The sequence below is a fragment of the Aricia agestis genome, chromosome 7, assembly GCF_905147365.1.
Source record: "Aricia agestis chromosome 7, ilAriAges1.1, whole genome shotgun sequence".
NCBI lineage: Eukaryota > Metazoa > Arthropoda > Insecta > Lepidoptera > Lycaenidae > Aricia > Aricia agestis.
The window spans coordinates 6,306,259-6,328,132 of NC_056412.1; the positions used below are offsets into that span (position 1 = coordinate 6,306,259).

At 34.8% G+C, this 21,874-nt stretch overlaps 3 protein-coding genes across 4 annotated transcripts; 2 read left to right on the plus strand and 1 right to left on the minus strand.

Moving 5' to 3' along the window:
• The first annotated feature begins 186 nt into the window (after positions 1–186).
• LOC121728893 (transmembrane protein 41 homolog) lies at positions 187–2,045 on the plus strand. 2 transcript variants are annotated; one of them, XM_042117214.1, is made up of 5 exons: positions 187–518; positions 609–759; positions 1,030–1,158; positions 1,344–1,681; positions 1,798–2,045. In XM_042117214.1, exons 1-5 carry the CDS (start codon positions 359–361, stop codon positions 1,965–1,967), a joined length of 948 nt encoding a protein of 315 aa, XP_041973148.1. In that variant the 5' UTR covers positions 187–358; the 3' UTR covers positions 1,968–2,045. The 2 variants fall into 2 exon arrangements, with proteins under 2 accessions (XP_041973148.1, XP_041973149.1); XM_042117215.1 differs by having other exon boundaries at positions 188–401.
• LOC121728892 lies at positions 2,032–3,627 on the minus strand. Its single transcript, XM_042117213.1, has 5 exons — positions 3,211–3,627; positions 2,798–2,949; positions 2,561–2,715; positions 2,220–2,479; positions 2,032–2,144 (listed from the first exon to the last, which is right to left on the minus strand). The coding sequence occupies exons 1-5, from the start codon at positions 3,548–3,550 to the stop codon at positions 2,056–2,058; spliced, it is 996 nt and encodes a 331-aa protein (XP_041973147.1). The 5' UTR covers positions 3,551–3,627; the 3' UTR covers positions 2,032–2,055.
• Positions 3,628–8,835: 5,208 nt separating this feature from the next.
• On the plus strand, positions 8,836–21,674 carry LOC121728877. Its single transcript, XM_042117200.1, has 5 exons — positions 8,836–9,061; positions 19,267–19,390; positions 19,618–19,770; positions 19,864–21,045; positions 21,196–21,674. Exons 1-5 carry the CDS (start codon positions 8,993–8,995, stop codon positions 21,546–21,548), a joined length of 1,881 nt encoding a protein of 626 aa, XP_041973134.1. The 5' UTR covers positions 8,836–8,992; the 3' UTR covers positions 21,549–21,674.
• The last annotated feature ends 200 nt before the right edge of the window (positions 21,675–21,874 follow it).

The window sequence follows — 21,874 nt, forward strand, 5'->3', positions numbered from 1 at the left end:
CCCGCCATCTACTTGACATTGGCCATGGTTATATACCGAAGAGCCATATTGTTGGCTAGAAAAAAAACTTGATTTTGTTTTGACCAAATCAAATATATACTAGTAATCTGTGGTTTTGACATTGTCTTGTGGTTGTCACTTGTCAGAAATTTCAGACAGACTTCAGAAATCAGAGAATTTACTGTGGTCTGTGATTTATTTTGTGGATTTACATTTCGCTCATGCTTCCTATCCTAAGTTTTTAATAATTATTATCTAACAATATATTATTTTTATAAAATATTATAAACATTGTTATTGCTGAGAAAATAATTAATTTACAATTCCAAGTTCCAACCATAATATAGAGGGAGAAATAATGAGTTCAGTTAACAGAAGAATACATGCAAGTAATACCGAAGGTAGAAACCGATACCAAATTGTAATGCTGCAAGATTCGACAGTTTCCTCAACCTCTGCTCCTAATCCAAGCTTACACCTAAGGCGCCTCCGACTCGAAAATACTATCCTTATCCCAAGTACCTAATTCCTTGTATCTTTTCTGATTATTCTATCATTAAATTATTACCTATTGTCCTTTATGAAACAAAGGCTTGATAATTTTTTAGATGAGGGCACACAAGAAAACCCACAGATGTCCAATTCTCATCATTTACAAGGAATATCTACAACTAAGTCATTAATTATTGTTGTTTTATTATTTGTTGCTTCATTACTATTACTAGCAATATTGTACAAACAATTTCCAGAGTTAGATGAGTAAGTACTTCTTTTGTATAAATCATTAAGCATTCTTACTATTTCTTTAACTCCCAAGTGGCCTGATCAGGCCATGATAACAATAATTGAATAGCAACTGTGTCTGGATTTCCCACGCACGATCGAGGTACTATGACATAATATTCCGTTGATCGTGGAAAAACCAGTCGCAATAACTTATCTATTGTTATCGCGGCTGTGTGTGGCCCCTTGGGAGTTGAAGCAATATCACAAGTAATACATTTTGTATTTTTTATTTTTATATTTCAGAAAAGAAAAACAACACATAAGGTTACCATGGGATCTGGAAGATGCTAAGCAGTTAGGTCTGGTGCTAGACCGATATAAAGACAGATATTTTTATGAAGTATTATTTGGAGTATTTTTAGTTTACATATTGTATCCTTTTGATAATAATCATCAAAATGCCCAGGTTTATAATTATTTTACCAGTTTAATTTACCAGTCTGAAGAGAAACTAATAATGATCATTGTTAGTACCTGCATATTTTTCTCATAAAGAAAATGTGTTTTTTTTTAGATTACTTGAACTTCACTTTTCAATGCCTTAACTATGTTATCAGTTTGCAAACTTTTGCAATTCCCGGCTCAATATTCTTGAGCATTCTGTCAGGGTTTTTGTTTCCTTTTTATCTAGCATTAATTTTAGTTTGCTGTTGCTCAGCTATAGGCGCTAGCTTATGTTTCTTCTTATCCAACATACTAGGCAAGAAGCTGGTCAAGAAATTCTTTCCAGAAAGAGCAGCCCAATGGTCCAAAGCAGTGGAGAAACACAAAAACAACTTGCTCAATTACATAATATTTTTGCGGGTTACACCATTTTTACCAAACTGGTTTATTAATATGTCGGCCCCAGTTATTGGAGTGCCATTAGTGCCATTTGCTTTGGGCACGTTCATAGGTCAGTTTCAAATTTGTATGAAATATTATAGTATAGGTTTGTTCATTCAATACTCATTGATTTGTTACTGCCCATTGATTTCTGATTGATTACTAAAATATGCCCATTGATTTCAGGTGTTGCACCACCCTCATTTGTAGCAATTCAGGCTGGACAAACATTACACACGTTGACATCTACGAGTGATGCATGGTCGTGGACGTCTGTTACTGTTCTTAGTATTTTTGCTCTAGTGTCTCTAGTACCTGTGCTATTGAAACAGAGGCTACGAGAGAAGTTTGAGTAATGTTTTAAGTTTTATTATTTATTTTAGTCAAATGTTTGATGGTTGTAGCAAATAAAGGTTTTGTACATTCCAAATTTTTATTGTCCATTCAGCAGTATGATCCAACATGTGCAACAAATGTTTTGTTACTTGATGATGACATAGCAGTGGGACGCCAATACCACCAATTGTACCATACTGAAAAAAAATGTGCAATAAACTTTAGGCTTTTTATAATTTTATTGTTTTTCAAGTTGTTGACACCTTACTTACATAAATAAGATTCTTTGAGGTCTACTTTGAAAGATTTGCACTGATGTTTACACTCTTCAGCAGGTTTCAAATTAATAATTCTGTCGCCGCTTACAGCCAGTAAAAATGAGTAATTGCATTCGGAATCAGGTATTCGGAATGAATTTAGTTTTGTATCTATCACCATAAACCTTTCAATGCTTTGCCCAAACTTAGGAACAACCACAGGCCTTGGTATGAGCTCCCGAATTATTCTTGCCTCATTTATTGAATTTAATTTCCTATAAATAGAAACCAAAGTTTTATGATATTCAATATTATTAAGCAGAATTTCACATATTCCCCATACAAAATCACTATACCATACAAAAAGGTTGTCACTTTGTTCAAAAATGTTTGATAGTGGTTTATAATATTGGTTATCCACTAACACCTTAGAATTTTCCTCATGAAAAATGAGTACATTTTTGTCATATACTTCTTTTAATGCATTAATAGTTATCTCAGGTTGCTCAGTCTGAAAATAAATTATTCAGTAAATTAGTACATTTACACGCGTATTAGATGCCCCCTTTTTACATGCGTGAAGATTTTGTTACCTTGTAAATAAATGGTGCATTATGTTGTTTTTCAGTTATTGGTTGTGGATCATACACTTGACCAACATTATTGACCATACTACATGGCCAGCAGTCCATATCCACTATGGTGAAAAATGGATTTTGAACTAAGCATGTTTCTTGGTACAAGTCTTAAAAAAATATTAAGTAAAACATTTACATACTGTGTGATTTTTTTTTTATAATTTTAGAATATAAAATATAAGAAACCTTTTTATAATAACTTTATAAGAGTCAAACATTACAGCAGTAGATTAGATTTAGAAGTAAAGCATTTTTTTTTTACAACATGGACAATATTAAATAATGCCTATAATTATAGTCCTTCAGCATTATTAGTTTATTCCATAATGCAATAGTAATATAATATAGATACAATATGTCTTATTTACCTGTCAATGAAGGGAAAAGAGAAATAAGTGGTATAGTAAGTTTTCTTAATGATCTTAAACCTGGGTAAATATATTCTTGAAAACTACATACAAGACAACTGTATAGAGCTGAAAAATTGTAAAAAACTAATAATGCTAATACACAACTTGCTATTATAGTAGGCACCATTTTTTTAAAACTTTTATAATATGAGTCTGTTTGACTATGTTTAGCAAGCTCCTCTAAGTTATCATAATACATTTTTTTAAATGTACTATCACTTATTCCGGCTTGGTTGCTTTCATCCCTGAGTGCACGAATAGAATGTCTATATTCCTGCAATTCATCTTCATTATGCATTAGGTAGGTATTGTTAGAAGAAAATTAATTGAATTATTTAATTTATTATTTTACAGACTGATCACTGATGCAGGTTTCAGGAATGATCCTTGACAGCTGACCAGGGTTGCCAGATGACAATTTTTTTTCTTGTACCAGGGTTACTAAATATCTTTTAATTTCAACAGATAATCTCGTAAAAGCATTAATTTAAAGAAACTCAAATAAAATTAATTGATTTTATGCTATTTACTGTACTATGTAACTTGTGTAGTCATATTCTTTGCGCTTGGGGCTGTTAAATTCAACCAAAACAATTAAAAATCATATTTTTTATTAATTATATTCGACATCAGGGATGTTAGTCAAATCATCTTTATTTTTAGAGTATAGCTTTTCAGCTGTCATTCTGGCGAACATTTCTTTATGTAGGTAGGTTGTGCATTTTGTGCACAGAACCACAGATTACTACACAGAACACATTTGATTAGTAGATGCGCCGAGTTGATCGTTTTGTGTTAGATGGTTACCTAATGATAATAAAAAAGAAAATAAATTTGCATATTTACTACTACTACTAACTAAATTAACTTTTTGGCTGATATAGGTATGCGAAAGAAGTCGTCATTGTTAAAATCTCGTAAAAAAGTGTACGAGATTTTTGTTAATCTTGAATCTCGTACAGACCCTCTAAATCTCGTAATGGTACGAGATTTCTCGTACGTCTGGCAAGTGGCAACCCTGCAGCTGACCACAGATTATTTGACAGCTGACATTTCCTGACTCTGTGAATCAATCTGTCAACGCTGTCATGTGTGACAGTGACACATTGTTTTTTTATACGCACAGATTAAGCATATAAGCTTACGGCTAAATCATGGCTAAAACGTGCATTACAAACCGAATGAAAAAAAGGACTCTCTTAGTTTATTACTAGCTGTTGCCCGCGACTTCGTCCGCGATTCAGTGTTGCCAACTTTGTGGAATTTCCACTAGATCTGGTGGTTTAGACGTACCTTTCGGCGGGAAAAATTTGGTTTTAGTGGCTAGTGGATTTCTTAGTGGATTATTTAAGTTAGTGGTAGCTTCGACGTTAAACCACTAGTTTTTTTATTATGTTTCTAACCCTTGAAGACGCACACTGGAAACTTAATTATATTATTATTATCTTAATTGTTTTGCTGCATTCTAACGCTAATATAGAGTGATTATTTAGCATGATAAATGTTGTCAAGACTTAACAGAGAAACCGGATGAAGTTTGATCGCCTTTCTTTCGTGCAAGGTTAGGACGCAAAGGCAAATGCTGTAATAACAACATAATACCAAATACCGATTACAAAAATTAGAACTAAAGAAATTTATTCTTCACAAACTGAACAAGTAAATGAGAATGATTCCTCTGAAGACGTTCATCTTTACTCTTTAGTTAAGTACCTACTTATACATAGGTACATAGGTAACTAAAGTTTTCCTTTTTGTAGTAACAAAAATAATTATTTCATAATAATAATGACGTTGTTGTTGTATTATTTTCAAATTATATTCAGATAGGTTGTTGTTGTCTTGACGTTATTTAGTGGAATTCTGGTGGTTTGAGAGGCCATTTAGGTTTTAGCGGTTTCTGGTGGTTTACGCTGCTGAATTTGGTGGGTTAGTAAAAAAAAGTTGGCAACACTGGTCCGCGTGGACTTCAGTTTATAGCGCGCGATTTCAACAAAATTGGTGACAAAAGCTTTTATAAAAAAACACTGGTACCCCTTAAATCAAAACAGCTGTGCACACCTGTGCAGTGTGCACACATAATATTTCATTTTTTTAAATTAAACTTTATATTTTATGCCAAATTTTTTAGCTTATTTAACCCCCCAATTACACAACTTTACCCATAAACTATTTATCATTGATAGGCTTAAGGTTACGTCACTGCATAGATAAAGTACTGAGTTATTTAATAACGTAGAATAGTAATAAGTAATAACAATCGAAAAAAATCGGAACCCGAATGTAAGATGATACCATATCTTATAGAAAGACTTTTGAGCAAGCGCCAGCGCGATGTATGAGACGCACGGCGCCATCTATTATGAATTTTTGGAACTAACTTAATTTGAACAAATTTACGCATTTTCACCCCCTTACAACCCTTTTTTCCAGTAAAGAAGTAGCCTATGTCCTTTCTCAGGCTTTAGACTATCTGTATACAAAATTTCATTAAAATCGGTTCGGTAGTTTTGGCGTGAAAGCGAGACAGACACACAGACAGACAGAGATACTTTCGCATTTATAATATTAGTATAGAAGTATAGATATAGTATAGATTATGGGGAACAACCCTTTCTGATAGGTAATCTGCGTGCCTGAACCTTAAAAAGGGTTGTTCAGACTTCAGGCCTCAGGGAAGTAGCTAACGGAGTTTTAATACAGCTGAAGCTATGACCGATTTGGTCCCAGCTCTCCGTCGATTTCTTAAAGTATTGGTCTATGTAACTCTAGTTCAGCTATACTCAACCTGCGGCCCACTGGAACTTGATTAGTGACCCGTGTAGTTAAAGGTGTTTGTGGCCTAGATAAAAAAAACCGGCCAAGTGCGAGTTGGACTCGCCCATGAAGGGTTCCGCAGCAGCAATAAGGTTTATTTCTATGAAAATAAAAGGTTTTTGATTTATTTTTATATTTCAGTTGATTTAATAAAAGTTAAATTAAAGTTTACCATTTATGACGTAGAAAAAAACTTCTTGCTAGATCTCGTTCAAACCAATTTTCGTTGGTAGTTTTTATAGTAAAGTAGGGGGGGGGGGGGCACATATTTTACCATTTTGGAAGAGTCTCTCTCGCAAACTATTCAGGTTATAAAAAATGATATTAGAAACCTCAATTTGATTTTTGAAGAGCTATCCATAGATACCCTACATGCATAGGTTGGATGAAAAAAAATTTTTTTTGTTTCAGTTGTACCTATGGAGAGTGGAGACCCCTAAAATTTTTAATATTTTTTCCATTTTTGTATCAAAATCTTAATGCGGTTCACAGACTATTCTATACGTGGGAGAGCCATGCTTCGGCACGAATGGGTCGGCTCGACCGGATAAATACCACGTTCTCACAGATAACCGGCGTGAAACAGCGCTTGCGCTGGGTTTCGACTTTCGCCGAGTGAGTGAGTTTACCGGAGGCCCAATCCCCTAACCCCTACCCTATTCCCTTCCCTACCCTCAACTATTCCCTTCCCTACCCTCCCCTATTACCCTATTCCCTCTTAAAAGGTCGTCGACAACGCACTTGCAGCTCTTCTGATGCTGCGAGTGTCCATGGGCGACGGAAGTTGCGTTCCATCAGGTGACCCGTTTGCTCGTTTGCCCCCTTATTTCATAAAAAAAAAGACTTATCTACTTACCAAGTTTCAACAGTTAAATAGTTTCGGAGAAAAGTGGCTGTGACATACGGACGGACGGACAGACAGACAGACATGAATCTATAAGGGTTCCGTTTTTGCCATTTGGCTACGGAACCCTAAAAAGGTAGAGTAGCACTAGTAAAGGTCGCTGGTGTAATTTAAAATTCTTGCTGAACGCGGTATGTGGAGTGTGAGAAGTGAAATGCACAGCCTTGCGTATAGAAGAAGGGATTGAAGCTATTCATGAAAAATCGGGCTTCTGGGCAAAACGATTTTTTCAGGGTTCTGTACTTAAGGGGAAAACCGCGTACCTACGGTACGGTTGCTCGATATCGCTAAAATATTATGATCCTTACCCTTCGTGCGTGAGTTCGACTCGCACTTGGTCGACTTAATAATAATTAATGTTTATGCTGGGGCCCCTTCGATCACTAATATACAAGATACACAGTCCGCGGAAAAAAACGACCTCACTAAAAGAGCACCAAACGCAACATTCTGGTGGACTTTCGATTTAGTAGTGCTCGAACGCTCCGCTGGGAAACTTGTCCCAGTGCTCGTTCAACAATTGTAAAAATCATACGTTTAAAACGTTTAAGTATTAATTTTATCCTAATATATTTCATACAATTGTATTATAAATATTGGTATTTCGCTAAGAAATCAACAAAAAACAGTTTTAAAATTAGGTTGTAAATAAATCTCAATTGCGAATACTCATACTAAAGGTACTTATCGTAGTTTATCATGCCCACTTGAAATGTTCGGGTTATACACTGTGTTTCTGTTCCATTTGGTGGAGTCGCTATTAATTATTATTTATTTTATTGAGGAATATATTATTTCTATCCAGTTAGATGTGGATATCAGTTATAGCACGGCAAAGATGTGAACAATTTTTCTAGCCGACTTTAGCGAGCGTTGTATGTTCTAAGCATTTATATTCAATGTATACACGTATATTTTAGTTAACTATAATATTAAACATATTAGAACAACATAATATTATTACAAGTAAAAATAATTACTCCACACTTTATACATTAAACTTTGGAAAAATTAAAAAATGGACTATTAAAATTATTACAATCAACAAAAAATTTTGAACAGTTCGACTCCACTCATTCTTCACTTCACTCTGGTCCAGCGGCGAAGTGCGGCCGTAAAATTATTAAAGTGCTTTTTTGGAATTGTAATAATTTAAACTTTAAGACATATGGACGATGGTTGAATTTAGTTTGAAGCGTGCGTCGTTCGTAAAAATTTATTGCTTTGTAAACACACATTGTACATTGTTTTATAAAAAGATCTTTAATAACTATTATTAAGGTTGATTTTAGATAAATGTATACTTTTTTAAACACTTTTACTCGGCGACAGATTTTCGAGAGGTTTTGTATGGGACTGTGTATCTTGTATATTAGTGATCGAAGTGGGGCCCCTTATTTACAAAAAGGCAACCCGTAGGTCGCGACTCGCGGTGCGCCGGTGTACCCTTTATGTCAGTGTCTTTCAACATGTTGGTCGCGACCCCTTAAGGAGTCTGGTGCTGGCCTGGTTTCAATAAAACTGTCATCGAAACCGCTGTGCATTTTTATACATACTCAGTTTTGTTACATATTAGGGTTTTGAAGTTTTGAAGAGTACCTACCCCTTGACCTACAACTATATATTATAATACCTATATTATAAAAGTAACATTTTATTTCTATTCTTGTAACACGTCTCCCTCTATATATCTCTATAATATTTAATTTTATGTTATAATAAATTTCCATAATAATTTATTTTTATTCTTCCGTATCAGAGCAGCAAGTCCATTTCTTTACGATTTCTCTAGGTATTTAAAATGACGACAAAACACCACACGATAAGATAAGACAAAGTAGCCATGCTCCGTTGATAACACTGTCGATGAATAGGGTTTAGTCAATAAGACGATATTATGCTCTCTTATATTAAGTTCTGTTGTAAATAACTTAGAATGTTTCAATGTGCTTAGTGAAAATCTGTGCCCCGTAAAATTGGTATAAAGTGTGACAAATATGTTTGAATACAGAACACTAAATGGATCTTGATGCTCGAGGGCAGAGCGCCTGGCGCTGGCCTATACTTTTTTCCATTTTAATTTTGAATGTAAGTATATAGCTATTATTATAATTATAGGTAGTCTTTATTATTATGGTACTACAACGATCCATTGTCGTTTACTGTTTCGCTCTGTCCGTATGTTTCTTCGTCCTTACTTCTGTGATTCAAAAATTATATATACATGAGTAACTATGTACCTATTAGATTGCATAGGTATAGTTTTTGCTCTTCGGATCATGGAAAACACCATGACTTTGTTTTTTTTTCTGTACTCAATGAATAACTTAGATCTTACCTATATACTTAATATATTATGTATTATTATGAACTCTATACCTCAGTAACTCTATAATATTCATAATTGTTAGACAGTGAGGTTAGGTCATGAAGCCTGAAGATGTTAGATCATAATAGAATAGTGGTCAGCTCCATGAGATTAGGACTATGGTCAGTTTGGTTTGGGTTTTTATTAAAGGAGTTTATCCATTCATTAGCTTTTTATCTATCGTCAAAAAATGAGCTATCTACAACGCTGTAGAATAGAAAGAAACTTCTGTCAAAAAACCAATTTACCTACTATAGGCATAAGGCCAATTGGTCCGACCCGTAAATATAACCTTTGACGAAGTAGAAAGACTTAAAGATATAGAACAATTAACTTTTCCATCGCTTGCAAATTGCAATGCCAATGGTAAAAAAATTTGAAAATCGGTCCGTCTGTCTATCTGTCTGTCTGCGGTTTTACTCAGAGACTATAGGACCTACGAAGCTGTAATTCGGCATGAATACAGATATTAATGATGCCGACAAAATGGTATATATGTCGTAGGATGATTTGATAAATCCGTGTTTTCGCGAAATCCCTAGAATTTTCGCGAAAATTCTAGGGGTTTCGCGAAAACACGGATTTATCAAATCATCCTACGACATATACAAAATCTTTAAAAAATATTATTTTTTATAGTACCTCCCCTATAACACATCAAGCGATGATATATTTTTTTTGCGTCCACCCCACCGTATAGGACGTTGTTGGATAGTTTTTTTTTAAATATTACGAGTGTCATAGATCATTTTCCGATTAAGGGATCCATTTGTGAAATAGAAGTTTCAAACCAGAAAAAATCGTTAGAGTCCAGTGTCCGTCTCTTCTACCAGCAAAACGGTTGCCTCTGGATTCTGGAAATGTGAAAAGTTCACAGGAGTAGGAAATATGCTGAATTTGTGAAAAGTTCACAGGAGTAGGAAATATGCTGAATTTAAAATTATCACGGCTAAGAAGACTTCATAAGTTATTGAGTATTAAATAGTCGATCTACTAAAAAATAATAATATTCGGCTAAGTATAAAGGGACTTTTGGTTCAAATTCTTTTGAACGTAACTGAGATGATGTTGTTATTAGTGATAAACACGTTATAAATGTACGTTCATTGTGGACATTTAAGGCTTAATGAACACCCCCGTTGAGTCTCGTGTGGACCCCTGGGGGTCCACTTGGACCAATTTAGGAATTAATGACGCTAAAGTCTTATTTAAGACTAAACTGTTAAGAGTCCGTATACGAAATTTTGCCGATTTCGCTGATTAACAGACGTGATTTAACAGTTAAAATACAGTATTTCTATAAGTTTTAATGCACAACATGTAAGATCATTTCAATTATAATCTAATGTTGGAGCTAGATTTTTGTTTTTTAACTCAAACCCGCGACAGTTTTGTGATTTTTGCTGTAAAAGGTTTAGAATATCACCTGTTTATGGATTGTATTGACGTCTTAACGGTATGAAAAAAATACAATGGACTGTTGAGAAAGTCGTCTATACAATGTTGGAATTACTTTTTACCACTTTAATATGAAATAGTTGAGTAAAAAAATATGTAACTCGGCAAAATTTTAGAGAAAATGGGCAAAGAATTGCTGTTAATTTCGGCAAATAATCGATAGATAAAATTTATTATTTTATTTATTTATAATTTATTGTGCACAGGAAATATAACAATATAACAGTTTACACAGAAAGACGACACAAAGGATCTGCTTATTTCTAAAAGAAATCTCTTCCAGCAGCCCTACGGAGAGAGATAGGATTAAAACAGCAGATAGGACGTGCACGAATATGAATATTACAATAAATTTACAATAATAATATATGCTCGTTAAAAGTAAAACTAATACTTACTATAATACTAAAACGACAAATGATAATATATATGAAAATGACAAAACAAATAAATAATAAATATCAATATAATACAAAATGCTATATTTATAAGATATAATAATATAACTATAATAAATAAGTACTATATGTACATATAATAATGGTACTTAAATGGATAGAGATTCAAGGTAGTGCTCTTTCAATCGACGTTTAAAGACAGCAATGGTAGGACTGTCACGGACTGTGTGAGGAAGCGAGTTCCACAATCTGACAGCATGAACAGTAAAGGAATAGGAGTAGAAATTGGAACGATGGGAGGGAAGGGAGAGGTTTGACCGGACGTTGGACCTGCATGGGATATCGGGAGGGCGAAAGAAGTTGAAGCGGTCAAGGAGGTATGGAGGAGAGAGAGGATTATAAAGGATGTTGTAAAGCATGGAAAGGATATGGGAGTTGCGACGGAGACGAATAGGAAGCCACTTGAGTTTGGAGCGGTAGGCCGAGATATGATCATACTTTCTCAGACCAAATATGAAACGGATACAGAGGTTCTGTAAGCGCTCCAACCTCGTTAACTGCTCTTCAGTGACGTCTAGGTAGCAGGAATCGGCGTAGTCGAGGATGGGAAATATGAGTGCTTGGACAAGGAAAATTTTGGTCTGTATGGGTAAAAAGTTTTGGAGGCACCTCAACGTGTGCAGTGAGTAATGCACTTTCCTGCTCACTTCAGTGACCTGATGAATCCACGATAGGTTACAGTCTAGAATTATACCTAGGTTTTTGGCCGAATCTGTGTAATTAATTATGGTACCATTGTAAATGACACTAGGCACGTTACTAAGCCGTTGTGTTATATACCTGCTGCCAATAATTATTGCTTGTGATTTGCCAGGATTGACTAACAAGCCGAATGACTTAGCCCAATCTGCTATGCGTTCGAGATCTGAGTTGATGTCGCCAACCGTAGAGTCAATATCCAGAATGTGAGAATGACGATAAATCTGCAAGTCGTCCGCGTAGAGATGGAAGTAAGATGTTATTATTAGAGTGATATTATTTATAAATATTGAAAAAAGGAGAGGAGAGAGAACGCCACCTTGAGGCACTCCTGCATCAAGATCGGACCAGTCAGAGACAGCCTCACCAAAGCGGACTCGCTGTGATCGTCCCCGGAGATATGAATCTAGCCAGTTTATCACGGTAGAGGAGAGGTTAAGGGAGCGAAGAACTGAAAGAAGGATGTCGAAGTCAACAGAATTAAACGCATTGCTAAAGTCAAGTAACACTAGTATGGAGATACATTTATTTTCTAAAGCAAGGCGTAGGTCATCAGTAACTTTAAGCAGTGCTGTCACAGTACTGTGACCAGGACGGAAGCCGGATTGGAAAGGGGAAAGCAAATGGTTGGATGATAAAAAATGGGAAAGCTGTTTATGCACAATATGTTCAAGTACTTTGGAAAGGTAAGGTAATATGGAGATGGGTCTGTAATGGAATAAGGAAGAGGGATTAGGGGTTTTGGGCAAGGGAATGACGTCGGCACGTTTCCATGCCGAAGGAAAGCAGCTCGTTGCCAGGGAGTAATTAAATATGTGAGTGAGAACTGGCAAGAGTTCGGGAAGGGAAAGGGAAAACATACGGGAGCTGAGATCATCATTACCGCAGTAGATTTAATAGCTGCCATATGTTTAATAACGTCGTCCTCAGTAACAGGTGTAAATGAGAACGCAGTGCATGGAGGGAGAGGAGAGGAAGAGAGATGGGATACGGTGCGCTCTTTAGTAACCCGATCTATGACTACAGGAGGCCGAGAGAAGAGAGAATTAAGAGAATTTAGGTCTAAGGTGTTGTCTAAATATGATGAAGTCTTTCCTACTCCGAGTGTAGAAAGAAATTTCCAAAGTTGGGAAGGGTTGGTTTGATCTATGGATGAATGTATGTGGCGTCTTTTGGCATCCCTACACAGACGACTGCAGAGATTCCGGAGATACTTGTACTTTGCTAAGTTTTCGTCAGACGGTCGTTTTCTATAACGATACCAAGCTCGATTACGCTTGGCCATCATAGTTCTGATATCAGACGATAGCCAAGGTGCTGGTGCGTGTTTTATTTTGACTCTCTTGAGAGGGGCATGCTTATTAAAGATGTTAGTTAAAAGTTCAGTTAGCAGCCTTACCTTAAGATCAATGTCACTGGCAGAGTAGACAGTCGACCAGTCAGTATCACTTAAATCACGTTTAAGTGCCTCCAAATCTATGTTGTTAAAACTACGCAGGAAAAGAATTCTATCCAATTCGAGAAAAAAGAAAAAAAAAGAAAAGCAAATTGTGCCAAAAAACACGATTCAAAACAACCTAAATCTCTTAGCCTTGCGGCGAGTAATATAATGTGAGATTTATGTTGTTTTAAGTTTCTTTTTTCTCGAATTGGATAGAATTTTATCTACATATAAAGATTATTTCTGTCATTTTCTTCAAAATTTCGTATACGGACTCTTAATTTCATTTAGTATTGTAGGGCGGGGGCGCCAGGGGGTCCACCGGATCCACCAAAATTTTGAATGTGGTCTACGAAACAAAGAAGTTTGGGAACCTCTGCTCTATGTAGCATCTGCATCACACTGCAACCAACACGAACAAAGATGCAGTGGAAAGTCTGGAAAAACTGGGAAATGTATTAATCCTTAATATTACGATTTAGGGTCAATTCAGACCGCAACGCGACGCGTAGATGCATTTCTAAATTAGTATGGATTTGACAGATTCGCAAGACGTCTCACGCTGACGACATCTGTGAAATCCATACAAATTTAGGTCGCGTCGCGTCGCGCCTCGCCTCGTCACGTTGCGGTCTGAATTGACCCTTATGTGTTGACTGTTGACGTAGACGAAGTCGAAGTCAACATATAGTAAATAATAATAAAACCTGCCAAGTACGTGTCGGGCCACGCGCAATATAGGGTTCCGTAGTACCGCTAGTTTTTGATAATTTTTGTATGGTCAATAAACGTACAATATAACGTGTTTATCACTACTAACAACATCATCTCAGTTACGTTCAAAAGAATTTGAACCAAAGGTAAGGGACCTTTGGTTCAAATTCTATATACTTACTTAGCCGAATATTATTATTTTTTACTAGATCGACTATATATTACTCAATAACTTATGAAGTCTTCTAAGCCATGATAATTTTTCTTTTAAATTCAGCATATTTCCTACTCCTGTGAACTTTTCACATTTCCAGAATCCAGAGGCAACCGTTTTCTGATAGAAGGGACGGACACTGGACTCTAACGATTTTTTCCGCTTTGAAACTTCATAATATTTCACAAATGGATCCCTCTATGAACACTCGTAATATTTAAAAAAAACCTATCCAACAACATCCCATATGGTGGGGTGGACGCGAAAAAAATATATCATCGCTTGATGTGTAGGGGAGGTACTATAAAAATATTATTTTTTCTCGTCTTGATGGCGTCCATTTTTAACTTTAACCAAAGATTTGACATTTTGCATTGTAGGTAGTTAAGTTACAGTTAGGTATAGTTAAAGTTAGTTGGTGCAACCCAACCTTATTTTGTAATAATTTTTAACACAAGTACAAATATTGTTATACATAATAAATAATCAATAATTATATGTTTAAATGTATCAATAATTATAATACTCAATAGATTTTACCAAACCTGATATTATGGCATCTTATGGCTAAGCCAACAGAGTCAAGAAATTATTCTGATACGGAAATAGCGTTGATTTTGTCAAATCTCAACGTACAAGTGATATAGTAAATACTGATTGTGTAGGTACATTGTTTGCATGATTTTATCGGCCTGTCCCTGATACTGTAGATAAACAACTGAGTGTATACGGTCAAACATTGTTATTTGTTACTCCTATCAGTTATCACTTATCAGTTATCACCTATGCCTACGTCATGAAAATCATTTGCAAGTAAAAAGTCAGTGATGATTGATGAATGATCATACAGACGAATACAACCTCCTCCTTTTTGGAAGTCTGTTAGGGGCACGGAGCTAATACAAAGAGGAGCTGGCCTAAGCAACTGTGCACTGTGATTTTCAACTAGGTCCTGAAGTCATCATTGTGGGCGGGGCTTAAGTCAGTACACTTTCAGCGTTTGTCAGGTGCACACGTAACGAGACTCCCAATAAATTGGTGTTTTCTGCGTTTTAACAAGGAAAGGATGAAGTATTGTGTTTTACAATGTCGAAAACACTCAGACAGACGTTCTGATAATATAAATACCATCACATTTCATTTCGAAATAATTTTAAAAGTAATTTAAATATAAAAGTTCTAGAACATTTCAGCTTTCAGCGTTAATTATACACTAGGTGGCCAAACCTTTGAAAGATAATACAGACGTAAATGCGTATTATTTTGCATAAGTTTATTACAATAATCATACTTGAATACTGAAAACCGTTATACACTTAGTCTTAAACACATTTAATAGCTAAAACCGTGATTATGTAGCTTTTATTATGATATTACTTCTGTCGTCACCTATGATAACTATTTGAAACGTAAAAAATATCCAAGGCCGTAGTACGTCCCATAATATTCAATACAAAATTACATCTAGTGTAAGATAGTTGAACTACGTAGTAACATCAACATCGACCTAAGCTAGTAGTTTGGCTTTTAGCCGATAGATGAAATATTGAGAAGTGGGCGGAGCTTGACACCCCCTCACCCCGCAAATTGTCACGCGTCGTTTCTTATGGAAACTTGATTACAACACCTCCTCTTAGTATTACCTCCGTGGTTAGGGGGGGTATTAGATTATCATTTATATTGGATCATTTCCATGATAATATATAGGATCCAATATATATGATCATTTGATCATATCTGCATATTACATTGATCCTATTTTATGTCATATCACATAATATGTGGTTTCAATAGCCAATGGAGAGCGCTAACGCTGACAGGTATTGACGTCAGGGTTACTAGATCTCAGAGAATTCGATTTGTCAAAAGACATCGTCATTTTTAATATGGCTTGTTTTTTGTTATTTCAGCAAGATTATCCAAGTATATAATTAGAAAAATAATTACATTACATGAATTGAAACATATTAACGAACAAAAAATTAAAAACTCTTTTTTACATTAAATAACTGGCAGCACCTATTTCTATGACCGTATTGGATCCAATCTCTCAGCAAATGTCAAAAATCTATGATCAAGGAAGAAATGAATCATAATTCATATGTCTATATTACATTATCCAATATCATTGACTCAATGATCTCGGATCCAATATATATGATAATCTAATATCCCCCTTAATAAAATTAGGGTTTATAATTTATGTTATTATGAAAATGTAATTGCAAAAAAAGTTATTCTAATCAGCATTTAGCGCTGCTATTTTACTAAGGGTGGGTTGCACCAAAGGCGTGGTAAAGTTATGGTTATAGTAAAGGCTAAATTTAGCTTTAACTTTAACCTTAACTTTGACCGGAGAAATTGACAGATGACAGCTGTTCCAACAAGGTTATAAATGAACGTGGGTGGGGGCGCTGCTGGTAAAGGAGAACTGTCAAAAATTGCGTTTTTGTATGATGACAGCGTTAAGGTAAAAGCACTAATGGCAGACGCTTTAAGGAAACATAAAACATTTGAATGTTATAAAATATATATTTATGAAAATAGAGGATTAATAACTTTTTCCATGTCTTCAGTAACTCTTACAAAATAAAACTATTATATCTATTCTCTGACAAATCAATAAAAAATATATATTATTGGTCTTTTTGTAAACTTAGTCATAAGTACTAATAGATGACATCACAAAAAACGAACATCACTAATAGTAGACACCAATATGAACTAATAGTTGACATAGAACATTATATTACATTTTACATTTTTATATAGTTTTTTTTTAAAGATTTCATTTACTTCATCATAGTAACTACATGTATATGAAATATTATCCACGTTGTCTCCAGATTCTATCCATTCTTCTTCCATGCTGAAAATATCTTTCCTCTTATTTTTATTTTTCATATTTTTTTCCTAGTAAATTTATTTTCAGTCATTAGTCTCCATGCTTCTCTTGCCTCTTCTTTTTTCTTCTTTCTTTTCTCAGCTCTCCTTTTACTGCTAAAAAACTAAAGTAATCGATTTTTAGATCAGTACAAGGTCTAATATGTCCATTTTTAGGTACAGTAGTTCTAATTTGTTAGTTTGATAATAGAATTATATTTTCAGAGAATAGTGGTGATATTTGCTGTAGAATAAACTACAAAATAACTTTAGTATGTATTGCAAAACTAAAAGATGAGATCCATGTCATCTATTAGGTTTTTAACATTTTCAAAGAACTAATAGTAGACATCCTTTATATTGTTAGGGAAAATGGAAAAAAAATCATAAATAAACATTAATTATTAGTGTATATGTCGTAGGATGATTTGATAAATCCGTGTTTTCGCGAAAATTCTAGGGATTTCGCGAAAACACGGATTTATCAAATCATCCTACGACATCGTAGGATGATTTGATAAATCGAATTTTCGCGAAAATTCTAGGGATTTCGCGAAAACACGGATTTATCAAATCATCCTACGACATATATAACATGACCATTAATCCAATGACATCAATAGTAATTAGTAATTACAAAAAATCAAATAAATGTATTCAAAACTTACGTGCAAAATTTCGCCTTCCTTAACCTATTTGTTAAGAAATTGCCGAGCGCGTGTTGACGTGGTCACATTATTTACGAAAACTGATCCCATTTTAAAATTTTGATCCCGAAGGCGTCCCAAATATATTTTTTCACATCAACTGATAGCTTGAGAAGCTTATAAAATTTATAGTGTTGAGAAAAAATTAGAGTAATTCTTATTTTTATGGTATTTTTATCGTAAGTGTCATCTATTAGTTCCGAGTCTACTATTAGTGCTTTTACCGTAGTTCCTTTTTTTGCCACGTAAAGCCTTGTCGAGCTCTATGGTTATGGTTAAATATGGCGTCCATTTTTGACTGTAACCAAAGCTTTGACATTTTGCATTGTAGTTAAAGTAAGTTGGTGCAACCCACCCTAATTAATAACTCTATGGGTTATTGTTTATTTTAATTTTATTTTTACAAATGAGTTTTGATACATCTTTTCTGTGTATTTAGATTCCATACCATTAAAGAGCAGAAATAGTAAAATAGGTATTGTGTTTTTTGTATGGGAGTCCCCCTTAATTTTTTGTTTATTTTAATTTTATTATTAATTAATTATCAACGGGACAAAAAACATTCCTTGTCTCAGATTCAAATTAGCTGTATCTCCAATCTCCATGCCAAATGTCATCAAAATAGATTAAATAATTTAGGCGATAATAATAAAAGTTTATTGTGTGGGAACCGTACATTTTCCGGGACAAAATTAGTATACCTTGTCCTTTCTCGAGACTTAAAGTATGTCCATATCAAATTCTATCAAAATAGATTTACTTTACCCGCAAATCATAAAAGTATATTGTGCAGTAACCGTACATTTTTCTGGGACAAAATGTATCCTATGTTCTTTTTCGGGACTCAATCGTATCATTATTCCACAAAAAATAGCCTATGATCCTTCACGTGGTCTACTTCTTATCTGTGCCAAATAAAATTCCTGAGATTAGCGCGCTCAAACAAACAAACTAGTATTTAGTATAGATATAAGTAGAATAGTACTTATTTTTATTTATTTATTTATTGATAAAGCGGCAACGGATATATACACAATCTGTGAAAATTTCAGAAGTCTAGCTATAGCGGTTCTTGAGATACAGCCTGAAGACACACAGACAGACAACGAAGTATTAGTAATAGGGTCCCGTTTTTACCCTTTGGGTACGGTACCCTAAAAATTACGCGTTTGTACTGTAGTCTGTAATCTGCTGTGGGACAGTACCTACCTACTGAGTGTACGAAGTCCTTTAGGACCCTAATTCATTATTTTACTATTTTCAGAATTTTTAATCAAAAGTTTCATGTAATTGATTTAACCAATTTTACAGAAATGGATATACTTACTCATTTTTGGTACGCACTTTTCAGTTTCTGTTACCGACGCTTGTGCTGTGTTATGGGGTAATCTGGATCCGGCTTGCAGCTTTTGAAGTGCCTCTGTGGCTTGGTCTTGCAACTCCGACATTATTTCTAGTCGTTCACGGATTAACACGTAAGTCATTTCTACTTACTAGCAAATAAATAGTTCAGTTAATGAAATCTTCAATAAGAAGTACTTCCAAATATGTCACACAAAAAGATAAGATTGACAGAGATATAATATATTCGATGATTCTATTAAAAATTAAATTTTGGCGTTTCGTAATTCGTGCTGATCCTCCTCATTTCTTTAAATTCATCCAAAATGTTACTTAGTTGTAAGGTTCTTGTTATTTTCAGAATGCTGGTTTCGGGAGGCAGCGGATTCGTGGGGTGGATCACTGGGATATCGGGTGATGGCAGTAAGCGGTCTGGTCATGGTCGTTTCCAGTCTGCTGATCTGTATAATCCTACCGTTCAACGTTCAACCGATAGTATACGGTGTCTTGGGTGGTGAGATATTATGGTCACCTTACACACAAAATTTATTCTTTATTTTTTGGCCTTAAAAACAAGTAAGTAAAGTAAACTTTTATTATTTTTTAGGTTTAGGTTTGTCCCTTACTTCAGCGCAAGTCGACGCTGTCATCTATGAATCGTACGATACGAGACTCGATTTTGTACGTGGTGTATGTTTCACCGGTCAAGCGATAGGACTGTCTCTGTTTCCACACTTGTTGTCGTTACTGATGAACGTATACGGATATTCAGCGACGTTGCTGCTCCTAGCTGGCATCATGCTGCAAGCGCTCCCCGCTATATTGCTACTAAAAGTCGACGAAACGAAAAACTCGGCTTATTTGTCTAGGTATAAGGAGCTATCACAATCATTTATGGCCTTTAGGAATGAGGCCATGGATAACAATATATTCACCACGGAAGTACAACTTCACAATTTGAGCAAGAAATGCTGGAAAAGTCCCTCAGATGATAATCTACATAGAGAAGGCGAGTACAATTTTGACGATGGTGACATAATCGAAACGATAACACCACCACCTAGTCCAGAAGAGAAGAGGAGAAATTTTTTTGGGGTCGAAATATTGCCCGAAATACCAGAAGAGACTGAAGAGAGTGACAACGATGAACCTAATGCGAGCAATGCACAGAACACCAAATGTAAAAAACGCCTTAGCTTCGCAATAAAAAGACTGAGCAATTTAGGTGATAATCTAGATGAATGTATAGTGAACCAAGTAAGACGAGATTCTAAAAGCGACCGTGACACGAACAATACAAAGGAATATTCAGAGGTTGAGGTAACTTACGACACAGTATCTCCTGTAACAGACGTGCGGAGAGAAAAAATATTTAACTCCTTTAGCTTTAGATGTCAGTCAGCTTACACAAGTTTGAGAAGAAAATTATGGATACCGTCATATAAAGTTTATAGAACAAAAAGAAGAACTTTGTATGTTTTGTACTATTTGAATGACACATTTTTAAAGCCACTGAAGAGATCGTTGTCTAGCGGATCTTTTTACCCAGCACTTTTATTGAGCTTTTCGAAGCTAAGTTTAATAGCAATATCTATTACCTTACTGCCACTAACAGCACTGAAGATAAACCCAAGTTTATCCAATTTTGAAGTTAATTTCCTGATCTCCTTGTTTGGATTTACATGGATATGCTTTTTGCTATGTACGCCGTGGCTGGTTTATACTCAAAAAAGAAATTTCAAATACGTAACAGTCTCCGGGCTCGTAATATCAACATGCGCCTGTTTTGGTAAGCTCGAGTTTCATAATATTAACCTTACTAACGAAATTAACGAACATTGAGTTACTTTTAACCCTCAATTTTTGCTTTAACTATTTTTATCTTCATAATGAATGAGTAAGTAATTTGCATTTTTAACTGAGATCTTAATATTTTCAGTGCTGTCCGAAGCGAATACCCACGACACCTTTTCAATTGGCTGCGTCATTGCTGGCTTTGGGTTTGGAGCTATAACCTCCTCCTGGGAAACTGCCGCTCAGGAGTATGTCGGTGCTCACAAATGGTCTAAGGTGCACAGCACATTGGAGACACTGTCTGCAGTTTTGCTTGGATTGCTTACAACGGGTCTTTCATTCGTAGTAGAAAGAGAGGGTGGAATTCAGTTTGCTATGTATATCCAGGGACTCATAATGAGTGTTATCACTTTTGTTTGGTTAGTCATAGCTGCAATATCAATTTATACTGCAAAAGTGAGAAATATAAATTTAAAATTAAATTGGCGTGCAACCTAGTAACATAATATTAAACCTAGTAATGTTATATATAAATGCATTCAACAGCTAGAGGTTCTTGTCGATTGAATTGTGAATTTTAATCATAACTATTTATATTGACGATATGTAAAAATGTACGTAATTATTGTGATATGAAATTATTTATTAAAGATTGATTTTTTAAACAATTTACAATGTTAAGTTTGACCTTTTTCTTTGATTAGTAGATATATACCCTTCATGAGAATATTATTACAACATAAATAATTTAAAAATAATTAAAATTTTAACAATTTATAAATAACTAAAATTTTAATATGTGATATTATAATGCTAGCAATTTT

Bases quoted from the DNA above. Each gene is read 5' to 3' on its own strand.
- LOC121728893 (XM_042117214.1), top strand. From the start codon at position 359: ATGAGTTCAGTTAACAGAAGAATACATGCAAGTAATACCGAAGGTAGA. The intron at 519-608 runs GTACCTAATTCC...ATAATTTTTTAG, and splicing joins AAATACTATCCTTATCCCAA to ATGAGGGCACACAAGAAAAC. The intron at 1,159-1,343 runs GTATCCTTTTGA...CTATGTTATCAG, and splicing joins GTATTTTTAGTTTACATATT to TTTGCAAACTTTTGCAATTC.
- LOC121728877 (XM_042117200.1), top strand. From the start codon at position 8,993: ATGGATCTTGATGCTCGAGGGCAGAGCGCCTGGCGCTGGCCTATACTT. The intron at 19,391-19,617 runs GTAAGTCATTTC...TGTTATTTTCAG, and splicing joins AGTCGTTCACGGATTAACAC to AATGCTGGTTTCGGGAGGCA. The intron at 21,046-21,195 runs GTAAGCTCGAGT...TAATATTTTCAG, and splicing joins ATCAACATGCGCCTGTTTTG to TGCTGTCCGAAGCGAATACC.
- LOC121728892 (XM_042117213.1), bottom strand. From the start codon at position 3,550: ATGCATAATGAAGATGAATTGCAGGAATATAGACATTCTATTCGTGCA. The intron at 2,480-2,560 runs GTATAGTGATTT...TTCTATTTATAG, and splicing joins AGTGACAACCTTTTTGTATG to GAAATTAAATTCAATAAATG. The intron at 2,145-2,219 runs GTAAGTAAGGTG...ATTTTTTTTCAG, and splicing joins CCTCAAAGAATCTTATTTAT to TATGGTACAATTGGTGGTAT.